The sequence below is a fragment of the Saccopteryx bilineata genome, chromosome 2 (genome assembly GCF_036850765.1).
Source record: "Saccopteryx bilineata isolate mSacBil1 chromosome 2, mSacBil1_pri_phased_curated, whole genome shotgun sequence".
Classification (NCBI taxonomy): Eukaryota; Metazoa; Chordata; class Mammalia; order Chiroptera; family Emballonuridae; genus Saccopteryx; species Saccopteryx bilineata.
The window spans coordinates 362,447,904-362,469,177 of record NC_089491.1 but is presented as its reverse complement, the minus strand read 5'-3'; the positions used below and the strand labels follow the sequence as shown (position 1 = coordinate 362,469,177).

At 41.4% G+C, this 21,274-nt stretch overlaps 1 protein-coding gene across 1 annotated transcript in view; it reads left to right on the top strand.

Moving 5' to 3' along the window:
• EFCAB5 (EF-hand calcium binding domain 5) overlaps positions 1-20,975 on the top strand; it is a 129,798-nt gene extending 108,823 nt beyond the window's left edge. Inside the window, exons 19-25 of the mRNA XM_066258326.1 lie at positions 376-604; positions 2,690-2,842; positions 3,690-3,793; positions 8,898-9,151; positions 10,662-10,936; positions 11,932-12,028; positions 20,782-20,975. Of these exons, the coding sequence (XP_066114423.1) occupies positions 376-604; positions 2,690-2,842; positions 3,690-3,793; positions 8,898-9,151; positions 10,662-10,936; positions 11,932-12,028; positions 20,782-20,975 (1,306 nt within the window). The remainder of the gene's footprint in view (positions 1-375; positions 605-2,689; positions 2,843-3,689; positions 3,794-8,897; positions 9,152-10,661; positions 10,937-11,931; positions 12,029-20,781) is intronic.
• Positions 20,976-21,274: the final 299 nt, after the last annotated feature.

The window sequence follows — 21,274 nt, the reverse complement described above, 5'->3', positions numbered from 1 at the left end:
AAGAAAGAAATGCCTCAGGTGACCAATGCTTCTAGAGTGAGGAGGTGATGATTTCACCTGGTTGTTTCTAGAACTCACTTTAGGCATTGATTTGTCATGTAGGGACTCTGCTTCACAACATCAGCTCAATTATTTCTGCCTGCTCTATAAATTATATCTTTTGCATCCTGTTTATATGTTTTCTCTGTTATAATCTAAGCTTGTTTTTCAAATTTTTCTTTCAAGTCAGACTCTCCAACCTGGTAATTTTATGAATCCACTTTTCTGACATATAATACCAATGATTATAAATGGAGAATTGATCTAGTTTCCTGTATGGTTTAACCTAAAGCCCCTCCTGTGCCTTTCTCCTACCCTCATATTTCTATTCCTCAGCTTTACAGTAGTGGATGAAGGGAAGCCAATACATGTCCCCCAAGTTCAGCACCATGGGAACATTTTCTTCTGGAACGATTCCCGTAAGAAGACTGATCAAAATGGGTCATTCCTGGCTCTGCCTCTTCAGGATGCATATATGAGGATCTTTGGGGTCCTGGCTGTTGACACCCTAAGAGATCCTCAGAAAATAAACATTTTTTTGCCCCATGAGATCAGATTCTATCAGGTAAGTCAGAGAAGAATTCTTCAATAGCAAAGGTAGAATGACCTCTCCTATACTTTTTAAAAAGTAAAACCTACATAGATGAGCTATGTATGTAGATATTGTCATCATACTGATTCAAGTTCCCTGTGTGTACGTGTCAGTCTTTGGAGAGGTTCCCCATTACACTCGAAAGAACTCTCAGCCTCAGTTGCACATCTATGCCTCAGACTCCCTGGGAAGATTACTAATCTGTCCCACTGCATCAATCCTAGAAACAGATTATATGCTGAAGAACCAAAATCCAACTCTTAGGCCACTAAGACTCATAGTAGTAATGAACTTTTAGAATGGACATATTTATGTTGTATTAATTGTGATGATACCTAGAAATCCTTTACTCTTTCCACAAATACTGCTACATATGATATGCATTGCTACAGCTCTTAATATCAGTGTTACAATTTTTTATGAAGAATGAAGAAAAAAGCTTAAGTTTTAGGCATCTCTATTATTGATTGACTTTAAAGAAACAGAGGGAGGAAGGGAGATAGAGATAGAGAGAGAAACATTCATTTGTTCCACTTAGTTGTGCAGTCCCTGACAGGGATTGAACCTGCAACCTTGGTGTTTGAGCATGCTCTTAACCAACCAAGATAACTGACCAGGGCCAAAGTGTAAGTATTTTTAAGACTATGTAATATCTGGGTCATTTCTATAGCATTTAAATTTAATTTTATGATAGAAACTGCAATGAAGAAAGATTGAAAGCCTTTATGGAAGCAATGGACTGGATGTAGCAGTGATCAGGAATTTGCTATGCCATTAAAACTTGTTACCCTGTAAATCCCTGGCTTCCTATGTATATTTACCGTTATTTATTTTTTTTTAATTTGCCGTTATTTTGAAATTTCTCTTCCCACTTACTGGATGAATAACTGGAAAGTAGTAGAATCTTTTTCTCTAGACATCTCTTTAATAGTAACATTCACTATCATCACATAATGATGTGAAGATATTAACAAAAAAAATGGTCCCTGGCCAGTTGACTGGGTGGATAGAGTGTAGGCCCAGCATATGGATGTCTCAGGTTTGTTACCCTATCAGGACACACATAAGAAGTAACCATCTGCTTCTCTCCCCCTCCCTCTCCACCTTCTCTCCCTCTCCCCCCTCTTGCAGCCAGTGGCTCAACTGGTTTGAGCGCTGGCCCTCGGTGTTAATGATAGCTTGGTTGGTCCTAGTGTGTCAGCCTCAGGCACTAAAAATAGCATGGTTGATTCAAGCATCCTTCCCAGACAGGGGTTGCTGGGTGGATCCAGTTGAGGCACATGTGGGAGTCTGTCTCACTATCTCCCCTCCTTTCACCGAAAAAAAAAAAAAGGAGGAGTATGGAGTTATGAGTAGGTGAACAATATTAGAGAATGTGTCAAATAAATTATAAACTGATTCTCTAGTCTTTGAGGTAAAAGCTCTTGTGTTACCCTTAGCTACCTTGGGTCCTAATACAAAATACATTTATTTTTTAAGAATTTGTGATTTCTAGAGTTTCTTGACAATAAGACCACAGGTGAGTTCTAAGGACTTCCCATTGCTACTCTATAGAGCACAATCTTTTTGTGCCATAAGAAGACTACGTAATCTAGCATGTTGCAGGCCTGAAACCCAGCACATCCTATACTACTGATCTGATGATAGCAGCCATACAAAGATACAGACATTAATATATTACATCAGATCAGGGCAGTTCCTACCCATTTGCCCACGACCAGCATTAGTTCTTGGTTTTCAAGCATTTTTTTCTCATTTCAAAGTTTATTTTGTTCTTCTGACACTGTTTTCTGATTGTACATATCATCACAAATTTCACTGGATGATTATCAAAAAACCTAATAAATTATGTGTATTTTATGGTAGATCTCTTCTTACACCTTTGATTTCTCAATGATTCTTTTTTTCATAGAGGAAGCTGGAACACTGCCTTTTGAGAACTGATGAATAATTTGTATTAAGTAGGTTATCATTAATGAAAAAGATAATCAGTTGATGCATTATTAATTATTTTTCTATTTCAAAAATAAAAGGCAATTAAAATGTTCTGTCTTACAGGGTGTTGCCAATGTCTTTAGCACTGCCTATCACTATGTCCACAGCCGGGAGCACATCCTGCACATTGTGATCACTGGCATCAGCTGGCTCTATGAACTCACCCCAAACATTACCAACATCACTACGTACTTCATTGAGCCTAGCCCAGAGCAGGTAGGCAAGGCTGGGCAGTGTTAGACCTTCCCAGGGTAACGTAACAGAGTTTCTAGATGTTATTGTCTTTGCTGATATTTTAGAATCTTATTTAGTTAGCTATTGGGCCAACTGAAAACATATTTCCTATGACCCCAACCCAAGACCTTTGGTTATGAGTGGCAGGAATCCATCTAAAACTGCCTTAGGCAAAAGGGGGGACTGATTGACTCCTGTGACCGAAATGAAGAAAGAGTGGGTGTCAAGCTGGTTTCCAAAATGACCAGATCCAGGGATTCGATACCATCAGGCTCTCATGTTCCTTCTCTCCCCAGTTCTCATGGCTGCTTCCCTCTGCACTTTGGCTTTATACTTCCAGCTAAAGATGAGCTTTCTCCACAGGACAAGCCAGATGGTTAGCAGCTAGAAAAGAAACTTTCCTGTCCATTTTAATTGGGAAAACTCAAGAAAGAAAACTCATTTTGATCCGTTTTGAGTTATGCCTGCCCCCGGCCAGGATGGGTTTATAGTAACTGGCAACCTCCACTGGAATCATATGGGTGAAGTGGAATGGGATAAGACACCTCTGTTTGGGAAGAACACAATTACAAAATTTAACAAAATTCCAAGAAAAATCCCTACATGATTTTTTAATTGACCAAGTTATTCTCATCTTCATCTGGAAAAAGAATAAAAATATAGACAATAGCTATAAAAAATGAGAGATGCCAAGGACATTACAATCTTTGATTGCAGAAAAGATGACTAAACCTTCATGAAAGGTTTCATATTTTTCTGTCCCCAAAAGCTTTAATGAGAATATGAGAGCTAATTATTCTTCATAATGAAATCTCTTCCTCTTTTCAAGGGTGCAGACTATGTTTTACGCAATATGATGGTCACAGGACCCCTGGGTCTAACAGAAATCCACAAAAATCCCCCTATTATCTTCAGGAAGACATGCATCTTCAGGTATGAGAAGCTTCTTCGTGTCCATTTTGTTTGGTTGCCAGAGCACACACCCTGATGTGATAGATCTGAAGACATAGCTTTGCCTCTTACAGTATATTCCAACTCTCATTCTAATTGGGTTTTAGAGAAAATCTGACTGCAGGGGTCATAACTCCTTTCCTTTCAAGTCCTTTTTAAAACAAATTTCATTGGTAAAAGGAAGAAAAGTAATACTAAAGTTGGCCTCACAGTGTGTATAGTCTACCCATAGCATGGGGCTAGTTTCAAACAAAGTTAAAAATTTTAAATTTGCATTTCATATTAAAATTGCATGTTTTAGGCCCTGGTCAGTTGGATCATTGGTGGAATATCGACCTGGTAAGTGGAAGTCTTGGGTTCAATTCCCAATCAGGGCACACAGGATAGATGACCATCTGCTTCTCACCCCTCTCCCTCCCCTTCCCCCTTCTCTCTTTCTTTCTCTTTCTCTCTCTTCCCTTCCCACAGCCATGGCTCAATTGATTCTAGTGCATTCGGGCCCAGGCACTGAGGATGGCTCCATGGAGCCTCTGTCTCAGGCACTAAAAATAGTTTGGTTCTGATCATGGCCCCAGATGGGCAGAACATTGGCCCCAGACAGGGGTTGCTGGGTGGATCCTGGTCAGGTGCACCTGGGAGTCTGTTTCTGTATCCCTTCTACTCTCACTTTTAAAAAACTGCATGTTTTTTTTGTTTTGTTTTGTTTGCATTTTTCTGAAGCTGGAAACAGGGAGAGACAGTCAGACAGACTCCCGCATGCGCCCGACCGGGATCCACCTGGCACGCCCACCAGGGGCGACGCTCTGCCCACCAGGGGGCGATGCTCTGTCCATCCTGGGCGTCGCCATGTTGCGACCAGAGCCACTCTAGCACCTGAGGCAGAGGCCACAGAGCCATCCCCAGCGCCCAGGCCATCTTTGCTCAAATGGAGCCTTGGCTGCGGGAGGGGAAGAGAGAGACAGAGAGGAAGGTGCGGCGGAGGGGTGGAGAAGCAAATGGGAGCTTCTCCTGTGTGCCCTGGCTGGGAATCGAACCCGGGTCCTCCGCACGCTAGGCCGACGCTCTACCGCTGAGCCAACCGGTCAGGGCCAAAACTGCATGTTTTTAAGCATGATGATGTTTTATTTTCTATGATTTTTTTTTTGTATTTTTCTGAAGCTGGAAACGGGGAGGCAGTCAGACAGACTCCAGCATGCACCCTACCGGGATCCACCTGGCACGCCCACCAGGGGGCGATGCTCTGCCCATCCTGGGCGTCGCTCTGTCGAGACCAGAGCCACTCTAGCGCCTGGGACAGAGGCCAAGGAGCCATCCCCAGCGTCTGGGCCATCTTTTGCTCCAATGGAGCCTCGGCTGCGGGAGGAGAAGAGAGAGACAGAGAGGAAGGAGAGGGGGAGGGGTGGAGAAGCAGATGGGCGTCTCTCCTGTGTGCCCTGGCCGGGAATCGAACCCAGGACTTCCGCACGCCAGGCCGACACTCTACCACTGAGCCAACCGGCCAGGGCCTGATTTTCTTATAAATAAGGAATTTTTTTTTCTTTTTTTGTATTTTTCTGAAGCTGGAAACAGGGAGAGACAGTCAGACAGACTCCCGCATGCGCCCGACCGGGATCCACCCGGCACGCCCACCAGAGGCGACGCTCTGCCCCTCTGGGGCGTCGCTCTGCTGCGACCAGAGCCACTCTAGCGCCTGGGGCAGAGGCCAAGGAGCCATCCCCAGCGCCCGACCATCTTTGCTCCAATGGAGCCTTGGCTGTGGGAGGGGAAGAGAGAGACAGAGAGGAAGGAGGGGTGGGGTGGAGAAGCAAATGGGCGCTTCTCCTATGTGCCCTGGCCGGGAATCGAACCCGGGTCCCCCGCACGCCAGGCCGATGCTCTACCGCTGAGCCAACCAGCCAGGGCCTAAATAAGGAATTTAACAAAACCCACCATGATTAAGAGAAATATATCCACACCACTTACCAAAACTTCACATCTTGATACTAGCTACCTTGTGAGCAAGTATATTTTATTTAAAGAAAACAGGCTGGAAAAAAATGGGGAGGAGTCAGAGATTGTGTGTGTGTGTGTGTGTGTGTGTGTGTGTGTGTGTGTGGCAGAGACAGGGAGAGTCAGAGAGAGAGACAGATAGGGACAGACAGGAAGGGAGAGAGATGAAAAACATCAATTCTTTGTTGTGGTTCCTTAGTTGTTCATTGATTGATTTCTCATATGTGCCTTGACCAGGGGGCTACAGCAGACCGAGTGACCCCTTACTTGAGCCAGTGACCTTGGGCTCAAGCTGGTGAGCCTTGCTCAAACCAGATGAGCCCGTGCTTAAGCTGGCAACCTCGGGGTCTCGAACCTGGGTCCTCCACATCCCAGTCCGATGCTCTATCCACTGTGCCACCGCCTGGTCAAGTGAGAATATTGTCTTTAAAAGTAACCAGTTCTAGTCTGGCCTGAGATGGTACAGTAGATAATGTGTTGACCTGGAATGCTGAGGTCACCAGTTCAAAACCCTGGGCTTGCCTGGTCAAGGCACATACAACAAGCAAGCAATGAACAATTAAAGCAACTATGGCCTGACCTGTGGTGGTGCAGTGGGATAAAGCGTTGACCTGGAAATGCTGAGGTCACTGGTTCGAAACCCTGGGCTTGCCTGGTCAAGGCACATATGAGAGTTGATGCTTCCTGCTCCTCCCCTCTTCTCTCTCTGTCTCTCTCCCTTTCTCTCTCCTTTCTAAAATGAATAAATAAAATAAAATAAAAATTTACAAAAAAAAAAAAAAAAAAAGCCTGACCTGTGGTGGTGCAGTGGATAAAAGCGTCGACCTGGAAATGCTGAGGTCGCCGGTTCGAAACCCTGGGCTTGCCTAGTCAAGGCACATATGGGAGTTGATGCTTCCAGCTCCTCCCCCCTGTCTCTCTCTCCTCTCTGTCTCTGTCTCTCTCTCCTCTCTAAAATGAATAAATAAAAAAATAAAAAAATAAAATAAAAATTAAACTTAAAAAAAAAAGCAACTATGACTTGATACTTCTCACTCCACCCTTCTTTCTCTGTAAAATCAATAAGTAAAATCTTTTTTAATTTTTTTTATTTTTCTGAAGCTGGAAACGGGGAGAGACAGTCAGACAGACTCCCGCATGCGCCAGACTGGGATCCACTCGGCACACCCACCAGGGGCGAAGCTCTGCCCACCAGGGGGCGATGCTCTGCCCCTCCGGGCGTCGCTTTGTCGTGACCAGAGCCACTCTAGCCTGGGGCAGAGGCCAAGGAGCCATCCCCAGCGCCCGGGCCATCTTTGCTCCAATGGAGCCTCGGCTGCGAGAGGGGAAGAGAGAGACAGAGAGGAAGGAGAGGGGGAAGGGTGGAGAAGCAGATGGGCGCTTCTCCTGTGTGCCCTGGCGGGGAATCGAACCCGGGACTTCTGCACGCCAGGCCGACGCTCCACCACTGAGCAAACCGGCCAGGGCCAATAAGTAAAATCTTAAAAAAAAAAAGTATACAGTTCTAGGTTACTTCGAATGCCTCTCACGTGCGGAATACAAGGAACACTATTAAAGTGCAGACAGATGGTATCGTCTTAACCGAGAACACACCTATTGCAAAAGGGGCCGACTGCTTCTTAGGGGGTCAGTGTACCTAAATAGCCAATAACTTGTCTTAGACTGTAGGCTAAATTAATATTTAAGTACCTAGTTAATTAAATTTTAGTTTAGCCTCATACCAGAACGTTCATTCAGTAGCTCTTTTCCACGAATTCCTTGTAATGTTCAAGAGTTTTGCAGGAGTCCTTGTAACACCCAGACTCATAACATTAGATTCATGTTAGTAACTTTCAGCAGATGCCTTTTGAGGAACTCTGTTGACCCAAGAGCTCTGTCCTTATGCCTCGAGTGTTTACCATGATGCATCATTACTATAGCTATCATAAAGACACAAAATGGTGGGAGTAGCAAAAGACAGTCTTACCTGTCATTATAGGATTGAAATTATGAATAATAAATGCACTTTTTGAGGCTATGCAAAGCACCAACATTTTTACAAAGACTCAAAGGTGTGACATCTCAATATTAGTGTATATGGGGGAAGAGGAAAAGAGATAAAAAGAGATGTTCCACACCTCAATTGAGAAAGGAGCAGCCACTACATTTCTATGAAAACCTCAGGTCCCTCAAGCAGATGCTGTCAATGCCTGGCCCAGATCCCTCATGTATCTTCTGCCAGCTGCTGCCGCCCTAGCTTTCTCTGGAAGAGAGCCTTTGAGAATGAGAGCCTCTCACCAGGAGGTGCCTAAGAGTTGTATAAACACCCTCCCCAGCCACCCAGAGCAACATAGAGCCAACAGCTAGCAAAAGACCTCTTCCTAGCGTCAAGGTGGGGCAGATTTTTTAAAAAATATTATTTATTTATTTAAGAGAGGAGAGAGAGAGAGAGAAGTGGGGAGGAGCAGGAAACAACTCCCATATGTGCCTTGACCAGGCAGCTCCAGGGTTTCGAACTGGCAACCTCAGTGTTTCCAGGTTGACATTTGATCCACTACGCCACCACAGGTCAGGGAAGGTGGGGCGGATTTTGATACAACTTGCCTCCCAGATCCAGCTGAGGTTAGACTTTGCCTGTAATCACATTCTTATATAGCTTTTCTCCCTTTCCTCTCCTGCTTTCCTCAGAACCTCACAAGTTTCTCCCGAGATCACTCCCTCAAGAAATCATTTCCCCATCTCAGGCTCTGCTTCTAGAGAACCTAGTACACTCTTCGTTCCTTCAGGCATTCCATCAATATCACTGGACAACATGTAAACAAACAAACAACAAAATGAATACCTTTCAGATAAGTTTAAGTATAACAAAGACAATAAAGCAGAGTAGCATGATGGAACCTGACTCAGGTGCTGCTACTTTTCGTGGTCAGGGAAGGCTTCCCTAAGAGATGAGCGAGCTGAGGGAGAGGGCTTTGTGAAATCAAGGGGTGGATGGTCCAGGCACATGAAACAGTAGCAAGAGCTGGTGGGTTGGGGTGTAGTAAATACAGAAGAAAGTGGGTCAAAATGTTTGGATCCGATGTTTTAGATCCTTATGCTTATTTGTTTTTGGTTTCAGAGATTTCCTCTTTAAGTGTACAGACAGTTCAGAAGTTGTTTTGGCCTCTGTCTGTGGAGAGAACCACATTGTAATTCCACTTCGTGAGAGAACGGGAGAGGCTTTGGGAGCTCTCGATTTTAACATTGGCAGGAGTAAGATGTTGTTATATCGAGACTTTAAAGATCTACAGAAAATGATGAAGGTGATCCAAGCTGCCTGCTATGAAATACTGGGCGAATTATCTGGAGAAATAGAGAAAAAGCATGTCTTAGGTATTGTGAATATGGTGACAGTCTGGATTTATTGGTTTAATAAGTTTTGGGGAAATCACAGACAATGCAATCTAAAACGTGTTTTCTAAAATGATTTGTTGCAATATACATTTTCCACATGAAATCCCCTCATGCAGCCTTGAACTGATAAGTATGGCCTATGAATTAAAGGGTAAGAAATCACATTTTCTTGGCTAGAATCACATGATTTTAGGACTGGCAGAACTCCAAATGCAATATAGAACTAGCACTTATTTAATGCCCCATCATATACCAAGCATTTATTTATTTATATTTAGCAAGAGGAGGGGAGGCAGAGAGACAGACTCCTGCATGCACCCCCACGGGATCCACCTGCAAGCCCTCTAGGGGGCGATGCTCTGCCCATCTGGGGCCAATGCTCTGTTGCTCAGCAACTGAGCTCTTCTTAGCACCTGGGGTGGAGGCCATGGAGCCATCCTCAGTGCCTGGGGCCTACTCACTCCAATCAAGCCATGGCTGCAGGAGGCAAAGAGAGAAAAAAGTGAGAGAGGGAAGGGTGGAGAAGTAGATGGGCACTTCTCCTGTGTGCTCTGACCAGGAATAGAACAAGTACTTTAAATGTATTATTTCAATTAGTCCTTACCATAACTCTATGTTAATGGTGATGCTTCATTTTATTGGTGAGAAAAGTAAAGTTTACAGAAACAAAACAACTTGCACCAAATCACATAGTTAACAAGTGGTGAAGGCTGGATTTGTACTCCAGTTTGGGTGCTCTTTCCATTGTTATATAGTGTTAATTCATTAGAACATCTCACTTTACAGATAAAGAAGCTAGAGCCCATCAAAGTAAAGGTCCAATAGCAAGCTAGGGACAGAGCCAAGACCAGACCTCATTGCTTGTGATTCCACATCCATTAGGCTACTCTTAGCACAAAACTAGTTTGGGCAAAGGGAGGGAAGAAAAAATCATGAAAACATTTGGCTACCTAGAAGGGACCTAATGGAATTATAGAAGTAACACATGTGTTGTGATTAAGCTGAAAGAGTTACAGCCATTACATAGGGTGGGGTGGGATAAGAAGAAAAAAAAAATTCACGTCTTTTGAGTGTTCACTATGTATAAGGCTGAGACTAAACATTTTTAGATATATTATCTCATTTCATGTCCACAGCTTATCAGGGAAGTGGGAATCTGTCTCATTCTCACAGAAAAGAAAGAGGAGTTTCAGAGAGACAACAGAATTAATAAGGGGCAATGTAGGTATTCAAGCTAAGGTCGAACTCCAAAACATGAATTTTCACCTTCCCTCTCAAAGCTTCTTGCTGTGAGTTTCACCAGGTGTAATTTCATTTCTGCCTTTTGATTTCATGCCTAGAGAAAGATTGTTTAAAACCATAATATATGGTCTTTTCCCTAAAAAAAAAAAAAAAGAAAAGTTTACTGTATTATGCTCAGAGTCCTATGAAAAAGTAATGTACTGTATGTACTGAACAACCCATGTAGGATGTCATTCTATTATTTCAGAGATTGAAAAAATGGGAGAAGTCCAGCGAGCAGGAGTTCTCTTCTTCCGAATCATGCTGCAAGAGCTGCAGGAAAGCCTCCAGCTGCTTACCTCCATGAACTTTGTATCACTGTTGCTCTATGAGAATGAGCCAAAATCTCTGCCACACAGACGGTCCCAGGAGTTGGAAGCCAACATAAAACTAATCCGTGACATCCTGACAGGAGTTATCTTGTTCATTCATCCAGAGTTGGAATTTTCAAGTGACTTAGAAAATTGGGATAAATGTAAACTGGTAACATTTTTTAAGTACTCTTTTTATTGAAAAATAACCCACACAGGTTTAGGTATCATAACTGCACAAATCATAAATGTACAAATACAAGAGTTTTTAGACAATGAACATTTGTAGCCAGCACCTACATCAAGAAACAGATCCTTAGTGACATCCCAAAAGCCCTCTTTTGTAACTACCCTCTCCCATCTCTCTCTCTCTCACTCTCACACACACAGACACATGCACACACACACACGCATGCACACACACACACCAGAATGGTAACCAGAAGCCTGAATTCTAACACCATAGATTGATTTTGCCTGTTTTCAAATGTATATACAGTGTGTCTGTAAAGTCATGGTGCACTTTTGACCGGTCACAGGAAAGCAACAAAAGACGATAGAAATGTGAAATCTGCACCAAATAAAAGGAAAACTCTCCCAGTTTCATACCTATTCAGTGCAGTTCGATGTGGGCTCACGCACAGATTTTTTGGGGCTCCTCAGGTAGCTATCCCGTATAGCCTCTACAGACTCGTCACTGACTGATGGCCTACCAGAACGGGGTTTCTCCACCAAACTGCCTGTTTCCTTCAACTGCTTATCCCACTGAGTAATGTTATTCCTATGTGGTGGCGCTTCGTTATAAATGCGCCGATATTCACATTGCACTTTGGTCACGAATTTGAATTTAGTGAGCCACAGAACACACTGAACTTTCCCCTGTACCGTCCACATCTTGACTGGCATGGCTGTGGGCTGCTCTGCTGTATACATGGTGTTACGTCATCATCTGCACATGCGCACATGCTGCCACATCATCCTACAGAAACTGGGAGGGTTTTCCTTTTATTTGGTGCAGATTTCACATTTCTATTGTCTTTTGTTGCTTTCCAGTGACCGGTCAAAAGTGCACCATGACTTGACGGACACACTGTAAATGAAATTGGTGAATTGGGTACTCAAGTTCCACTCACTGGTGATCTTATAACTTTTGTTCTTTGTTCACAGTATGTTAACAGAAGCTTCGTTGAGAGAATCTGTGCTTTTGATCCAACAGCTAAGCATGTGAAAGTTAATTTAAAGCTCATTAATGAATATCTCAGAGGTAAATTTCTACTTAATTATGGTCTAAATCATACTAACAACAATAAAACACAATTGGAAGAGATATTTGAATAAAGTACTTTACAAATTCAATTTTTAGGGAAAATACTGTATTTCCCCATGTATAAGATGCACCCTTTTTCAAAAAATTTGGGGGTCTAAAAACTGGGTGCGTCTTATACAATAGTTGTAGATTTTTTTGTATTTCCCACTTTTTTGCGCTTGTTTTCTTTGCGCTCATTGTTTCTCACTTGTTACTGGTATATTACAGTAGGTTACATTTTGCCATATTCTGCCCAGAAATGGCTCAAAAAATATTTTCGTACAGTGCTGAATTCAAGTTAAAAGTGATTCAGTTGGCAAAAGTGAATGAAAATTGTGCTGCTGAATGTAAGTTTGGTCCTCCTCCAACTGAGCAATCAATCCAAGACTGTTTAAGGGAAAAAGAAACCCTACTCAAAATGCCACAGCAGAAGAAGGCCATGAGAGGCAAATCAGCAGAATGGCCTGATTTAGAGACAGAATTGAAGATATGGATTGAAAAGCAAAGGGCAACTGGAATTCCTGAATCCACAAAGATGGTTCACAGCATGAGGCAAAAGAATTGCTGATGAAAAAAAGTTACTGATATCAAGGAGGACACAATTGGTGCTTCAGGTTCATGAAATGGAATGGACTAAGCATGTATACATGCACGAGACTTGCCCAAAAGATGCCTGAAAGCTATGAGCAGAAGGTCCTTGAATTTCATTATTTTGTCATTCAGTGTCAGAAAACACATCAATTTGAGTTGGGACAGATTGCAAATATGGACAAAGTCCCCCTTCAATTTGATGTCCCAAGTAACAGAACTATTGATAAGAATGGGGTGAAAACTGTAACTGTGAAAACAAGTGGACATGAAAAGAGCCATTATATAGTTGTTCTAACTTGTTGTGCCAACAGAACCAAGCTGCCTCCTATGCTGATTCTCAAATGCAAAACAATGCCAAAAGAAGACATTCCTCGAGGAGTTCATGACCAGGGTTGGATGGATCAGGATGGGATGAAGATCTGATTTGAGAAAGTTTAGAGAAGGAGACCAGGTGGGCTCTTATGCAAACCTGCCCTGATGGTGCTTGATCAGTGCAGGGCATACATAACAAAAAACAAGAATTGACTGCTATAGAGCCAAAAACAAAAGTTGCCGCTATACCTGGAGGCTTGACATCCCAGCTTCAACCACTTGATATCAGCATTAACAAACCCTTCAAAGCTGCCATGAGAGATGAATGGAACCAATGGATGAAGTCTTCAGGGGACAATTTGACACCAGCAGGAAGAGTGAAGAATCCAACTATAAAAGAAGTTTGTACCTAGGTGAAAAGATCCTGGAATAATATCAAGATTGAGATAGTTGTCAAGTCATTTAAGAAGTGTGGCATTTCAAATGCCAGATGGAACTGAGGATGAGGCAATATATGAGGACAATGATTCATTACCAGACACAGATGAGGACAAGCTAATGGATGGGAGTTTTGGATTTTTGACAGCAATGAGGAGTTGTATGAATTTTATGATGAATTGACTTCAATAACTTTATGTAATACAGTTTTTTCAAATTTTGGGCCCCAAAATTAAGGTGTGTCTTTTACATGGGAGCATCTTATACATGGGAAAATACAGTAGATCTGCTTATAGTCTTCTAAAAGGAGGAACACTGTCTATAATCTACTGTGTTGCCCAAAGTGACTGCCTATGTAGCACATTACCTTCTTTCTACTCACCCCCTGATATCTCAGGTCATTTATGTGAATGGAACAGTAAGGAATAAATTTCAATTTTTTTTCCTTTTTGTTACTCATGAAAAACTAATCATTAATTGGGAAAATGGCTCTGTAGAAATTGCTCACTAAACCTGTCTGTCCTTTTCCCCTTTCCCTTCACTTGCTCTCTGTGGAAACTCTGGATCAAGTCGGAAGGGTTTCTGGACTCCTGTGATACCTATATTAGGCCCAGAGGCTCAGAATCAGAGAGACTCTAAGGCACAAGGCAGGGAAAGGCAACCCTTAGGCACTTCTCAAGGTGTCTGTAGACACAAGCAGTAGAGGGGAAGCATGGAGCAGTAAGCCAGAGCGCACGGAAGACAAAGAGGTATCCTGGCCTGGGAAGGCGAGATACTCCCAGAAGTTTGGGAGTGCTAAAGAATAAGAGAGAAGATGAGAATCAAATAAAAGTTAACATGAATTAATGAGGACTATTAGCGATGTGAGTAAAGATTAGAGTTCTTATTTGGAATGGCTTCTACTCTAGCCTCATGACTCTGAGCCATAATTTGATTTATAGCTACATCATTTTAAAAAGCCAATACAATGTGATTTTGTACAAAGTTGTGCTTAACATGAGAATGAAATTAATATACTTCCAAGAACTCAATGTTCAGCCTGGAATAAACTTCCATCCAAGCTTTGGTAACTCAAGAAATTTTATTTTTATTTTTTTTAGTGAGAGTAGGGGAGATAGAGAGGTAGATTCCAGCATGTGCCCCAACCAAGATCTACTCAGCAACCACCATCTGGGGCCAATGCTCTGTCCATATGAGGCCACACTTGCAACTTAACTACTTTTTTTTTTTAAGATTTTATTTATTCCTTATAGAGAGGGGAGAGAGAGAGAGAGAGAGGGAGAGAGAAAAAGAGAAGGGGGAGGAGCAAGAAGCATCAACTCCCATATGTGCCTTGACTAGGTAAGCCCAGGGTTTTGAACAAGCAACCTCAGCATTTCCAGGTTGACACTTTATCCACTGCGCCACCACAGGTCAGGTGCAACTGAACTACTTTTTAGCACCAGAGGCAGAGGCTCCAGGGAGCTGGCCTCAGGGATCGGGGCTGACATGCTCAAATCAATCAAGCCATAGCTGTGAGAGAGGCAGAGAGATAGAGAGAAAGGGTAGGGGAGGAGGGAAGAAGCAGATGATCGCCTCTCCTGTGTGCCTGGACTGGGAATCGAACCCAGGACTTCCACATATTGGGTTCATGCTCTATTGCTGAAAAAATTTTTTTTAATTTCATTTAATCTAGTGTTAAAGGATATATCCATACTGGAAATTTAATTAGAAGTATCCCATAGTATCCTAATGTTTTCAGCAAAATAAATTTCCTATGTAGATAAAAGTTTAGCTGACCTGTGGTGGTGCAGTGGATAAAGGGTCGACCTGGAAATGCTGAGGTCGCCGGTTCGAAACCCTGGGCTTGCCTGGTCAAGACACATATGGAAGTTGATGCTTCCTCCCCCTTCTCTCTCTCTGTCTCTCTCTCTCCTCTCTAAAAAAATGAATAATAGCCTGACCTGTGGTGGCGCAGTGGATAAAATGTCGACCTGGAAATGCTGAGGTCGCCGGTTCGAAACCCTGGGCTTGCCTGGTCAAGGCACATATGGGAGTTGATGCTTCCAGCTCCTCCCCCCTTCTCTCTCTCTCTCTCTCTCTGTCCTCTCTAAAAAGGAATAAATAAAAAATTAAAAAAAAAATGAATAATAAAAAAAAATTTGATTAAACTTGGATCTGTTTCAAAATCAATAGGTTGACTCAGCAATTATTTTAGCTCACTGTCTTCAAATGATTTACTATAACCTTTATCCACACAAAGCAAAAAACGCATAATTTCTTATGGTTAGAAAAGAAAAAAAAAGGAGTATATCTATTATAAAGAATTACAAAATCTGTGCCAACTACTGCAAAGAGCTGTCATCTATTTACCACAAGAGGGCAGTGGTGCTCAATTATTGTTAATGGGAAAACCACAGAAGAGCAATTTTCAACCAGGTGCCATATACTGCACACTGGTGTACTGCAATAATTTTTTTTAAAATTAAATTTAACAGGGTGGGCCTGACCTGTGGTGGCGCAGTGGATAAAGCATCGACCTGGAAATGCTGAGGTCGCCGGTTCAAAACCCTGGGCTTGCCTGGTCAAGGCACATATGGGAGTTGATGCTTCCAGCTCCTCCCCACCTTCTCTTTCTGTCTCTCTCTCTCCTCTCTCTCTCCCTTTCTCTCTCCTCTCTAAAATGAATAAATAAATAAATAATTAAAAAAAAATTTAACAGGGTGACATTGATCAATAAGAGTACATAAGTTTCAGGTAAACATTTCTATAGCATTTGAACTGTTGATTATGTTGTATACCCATCACCCAAAGTCAAATCATTTTCCGTCACCTTATATTTGTCCCTTTTTACACCCTTCCCTCCCTTCCTCCTCCACATCCTCATGTCCCCCTCCCCCTGATAACCACTTCACTTTTATCTATGTCCCTGAGTCTCAGTTTTATATCCCACCTATGTGTGAAATCATACAGTTCTTAGCTTTCTCGGATTTACTTATTTCACTCAGTATAACATTCTCAAGGTCCATCCATGTTGTTGTAAATGTCACTATATCATGGCAAGAATTTTTAAAACACGCAATGCTTGACTATTTAGTCAAGGGCACTAACCCCTTTTCCCTTAGATCGGGGTAGTCAACCTTTTTATACCTAACGCCCACTTATGTATCTCTGTTAGTAGTAAAATTTTCTAATCACCCACTGGTTCCACAGTAATGGTGATTTATAAAGTAGGGAAGTAACTTTACTTTACAAAATGTATAAAGCAGAGTTACAGCAAGTTAAAGCATATAATAATAATTACTTACCAAGTACTTTATGTCGAATTTTTGCTAAGTTTGGCAGGATAAATCTTTATAAAACAACTTACTATAGTTAAATCTATCTTTTTATTTATACTTTGGTTGCTCCGCTACCGCCCACCATGAAAGCTGGAATGCCCACTAGTAGGCGGTAGGGACCAGGTTGACTACCACTGCCTTAGATTGTCAAATAAAAAAATGATAGTAGCCAATATAACAATAGCTAGCTGTCAGGTGTGAATGCCCTGTCTTGAACCATAAATATATAGGTCAAATAACAGAGTTGCAACTAATTGGTCATTTTGCATAATAAGGTCTGATTAGTTTATTCTTGGTACCACAAATCCTTATATATAAGTATAGGCACCTGATATTTTACAAGTCACTTTGGAGCAAAAAATGTAGGGAACTATTATTATTATTATTTTGTAAATCAATCAAAATTTTATCTACTTTTTTTGTCAGAGCGGCAAAACTATATTTTGTTGGTGTGCTATAGAATTTCAGTAATTATTGATAGTTTATGTGTGCCATGAGATAAAAAGGTTGAAAATTGCTGCCACAGAGCAATGGAGGCTTCATTAGAGGAATCATCAGAGCAGATGTTAATGCATCAATCTTGCATTGGAAAGGGCAGGAAACAGGAACTATGGCCCAGACAGGTTCCACGCTTCTGTCCCTGGCAACAAGAAGACAGGAAATAAGCAACAGGGGCTAGTGAAAGGGAGCGACCTTGCTCCCCATTCTCGTGTCCTTGAATCACCATGGAGATGTCTGACTGGCTTAATAATGGTTGCAGATAGGGGTCTATTCATTTGGATGTCAGATAAGTACACTGTGACAGGCATCAATGGAACAGAGCTTTTAATAGGGATTTAAGAAGGAGAGAATAAAAGCTTTGGGGAGCCGAAGAGCTGCTACATCTCAGAAAATCAGAACTGGTTTTAGAGTGTTTTAAGGTGAACTTTTATTTAATTTAGATTCATAACATTAAGATAAAGTAATCTTTGCAGCCTATAGCATTACCTTGTTCCAGGAATCAATAAATACAAAAAGGGATCAATTATAACAAATGCACCTCAATATTTTATGTATGTCGATTGGTCTAGTATTACCCATAACATGAGATGAATCAGGCATATATATATATATATATATATTTTTTTTCATTTTTCTGAAGCTGGAAACAGGGAGAGACAGTCAGACAGACTCCCGCATGCGCCCAACCGCGATCCACCTGGCATGCCCACCATGGGGCGACACTCTGCCCACCAGGGGGCAATGCTCTGCCCATCCTGGGTGTCGCCATGTTGCGACCAGAGCCACTCTAGCGCCTGAGGCAGAGGCCACAGAGCCATCCCCAGCACCCGGGCCATCTTTGCTCCAATGGAGCCTTGGCTGCGGGAGGGGAAGAGAGAGACAGAAAGGAAAGCGCGGCGGAGGGGTGGAGAAGCAAATGGGCGCTTCTCCTGTGTGCCCTGGCCGGGAATCAAACCCCGGTCCTCCGCACGCTAGGCCTACGCTCTACCGCTGAGCCAACCGGCCAGGGCAATCAGGTATATTTAATGTGCTTCCCATAACCAGCATTTGTTTTTGTTTTTTATTCATAATTGTCATTAAAGTTACTGAGTTATAATGTGAAAAGACTTGTTATTTGAAAAACCTAATTTAATTATTCCATAATTTAATGTTGTTTCAGTTTAACATTTATTGAACACTTAAAATTGGAAGAAAAGACAGTACCTGTGTGTATGTGCCTGGGTGTGTATGTGTTAAAAGAGAATTTTAGAACATTGTGTCCGTATTTTAAAAATTGAGGCCCTGGCCGGTTGGCTCAGTGGTAGAGTGTCGGCCCAGCGTGTGGAAGTCCCAGGTTTGATTCCAGGCCAGAGCACACAGGAGAAGCACCCAATTGCTTCTCCACCCTTCCCCCTCTCCTTCCTCTCTCTCTCTTCCCCTCCCGCAGCCAAGGCTCCATTGAAGCAAAGTTGGCCTGGGCGCTGAGGACGGCTCCATGGCCTCTACCTCAGGCGCTAGAATGACTCTGGCCAAAACGGAGCAATGCCCCAGATGGGCAGAGCATTGCCCTCTTGTGGGCATGCTGAGTGGATCCTGGTTGGGCGCGTGCAGGACTTTATCCAACTGCCTCCCCGCTTCTCACTTTGGAAAAATACCAAAAAAAAAAAAAAAAATATATATATATATATATATTTAGTAAATAAATAAAATAGAGGCTGTGAATGTTTTTCCACACTTTATGTGCCTTCATGTTGATAGAAAATAGGGAAACAAAATATGTTCTGTTATGTCATTTATGAGATATCCATAAGTGACATAATTGTCATTGTTAAAGAGCTATGAATAGAAGATGATATTTAAAACCTCTTATTGAATTATAAGTATCATTTATGGTTTATTCAACTCATATCAGCAAACATTTATTCAGTTAGGCATTGCATTAGACACTAGAAGTAACAAAAATGAATAAAACATATACTTGACTGACCTGTGGTGGCACAGTGGATAAAACGTCGACCTGAAAATGCTGAGGTCGCTGGTTCGAAACCCTAGGCTTGCCTGGTCAAGGCACATATGGGAGCTGATGCTTCCTGCTCCTCCCCCCTTCTCTCTCTCTGTCTCTCTCTCTCTCTTCTCTCTCTCTCCTTTCTAAAATGAATAAATAAAATAAAATTAAAAAAAAAACCATATATTTGAGGGTGAGAGGCACTGGAAAGAAGGAAGGTAATTAATATTTTTTTGAGCTATTCTAAGACAGATTTTCGCTTATCTTTTCTCATTAGTCCTCTTAACAATTCTGAAGCATTATCCCTGTCTTATGGAAGAAGAAACAGGCTCAAAACAATTAAGTGACCTGCTCGAGGTCACAAGACTAGTTGGGGGAGAGTCAAGATTGGAACGCAGATATGTTCAACTACAATATATTCTCTTTCTATTGAACAGTTCTATCTAAATACTAGTCATTTACTCCTGGGAAAAAGTAACTTTTATAAATAGCAATTTAATAGTTACCAATTTAACAAATGAATCATAATGGTGTGCAGTAATTATATATTTAAAAATAATTTTAAATTAGAAAATATTCCCAACATAGAAATTTGAAACTAACACTTGTGTCATCATTATAGAGCCATATTCTATTTCCAATCTTAACATTATGCATGATTCATATTTTTTTTCATGATTCATATTTTTTAAAGAAATAAAACATTATAGGAACAGTTGAAATTTTCTACCCCTCCCTGACCCTATTTTCTTTTCTTCCTCCCTAGAGATAATACCATTATGAATTTCATGTTTATTATGCATGATTTATTACTTTTACTACGTGCTTATGATCCATACACAATATAATATTATTTTGCAGGTTTTAAAAACTTGAAAAAGCCCTGGCTGAATAGCTCAGTTGGTTAGTGTCATCCTGAAGCACAAAGGTTGCTGGTTCATTCCCCAGTCACAGCACATACAGGAACAGATCAATGTTCCCCCTTCTCTCTCCCCCTTCCTTTCTAAAAATCAATCAATAAATTAAATTTTTTTTCTAAAAATAAAACTTTAGCCTGACCTGTGGTGGCACAGTAAATAAAGTGTGGGCCTGGAATGCTGAGGTTGCCAGTTTGAAACCCTGGGCTTACCTGGTCAAGGCACATATGGGAGTTGATGCTTCCTGCTCCTCCCTCCTTCTCTGTCTCTCTCTGTCTCTCTCTCTCTCTCTCTTCTCTAAAATGAATAAATGAAAGCTTAAAAAAATTTTTTTAACTTAAAAAAGTTGTATCTAAAGAACATATTATTCTACAACTATTTTGTGTGCAATAGTGTTTTTGAGATTTATCCACATGATATATGTAGCTCTAGTTGTTTAATTATTAAATACTGTGTAGTATTCCATTAGCTGAATATACCCAAAATTTTCAACCCATTTTCCTGTAATTAGATATATAAACAATATTCTGCTATGGTTTTGACTCCAAACATATCTAGTGAATTTGCATCATAATAGTGGAACATACATTTTAATTTAAGAAGTACAAAACTAACTATCCACACTAACTTTTTTTTCCTTTCGTGCAGATCATTCCCGAATCGACGTATGGAAATTTGGTAATACTGTCATCGAGTACTTATACCATTGGTCACATATCTGTTTAGCTCTCACAGAGCTAAACAAAAAACAAAATAGTGCTTTTACACCCCCATTGCCCTCCAAGATTGACTCCTCTTGTGTGTATGCAAAAATGCCAGGTGGAAGCTCTCTAGGTAAATGATAATGGAATTGGTGCTGTATTTAGGATATTTTTGTTATGTACAATTTTGTTAACTATAAAATTTTTTCAACCTGAAAGGAGTGCCACATAGAAACATTCTGCTCCTAGACATTTACCTTAGCACTTTCTAAAACCAAAGTGCTACCCAAGGAGAAATTTGAATATCCAGTTAAGGTAACCATAACTAAATGCATATTACAGAATATATTTAGAAGTTTCCTTTTAGTTTTTCTCTGCATCTGCCATAAGACTATGACATTTGATTGGATAGTTATTTTAATTCTCTTAAAGTACAAAGT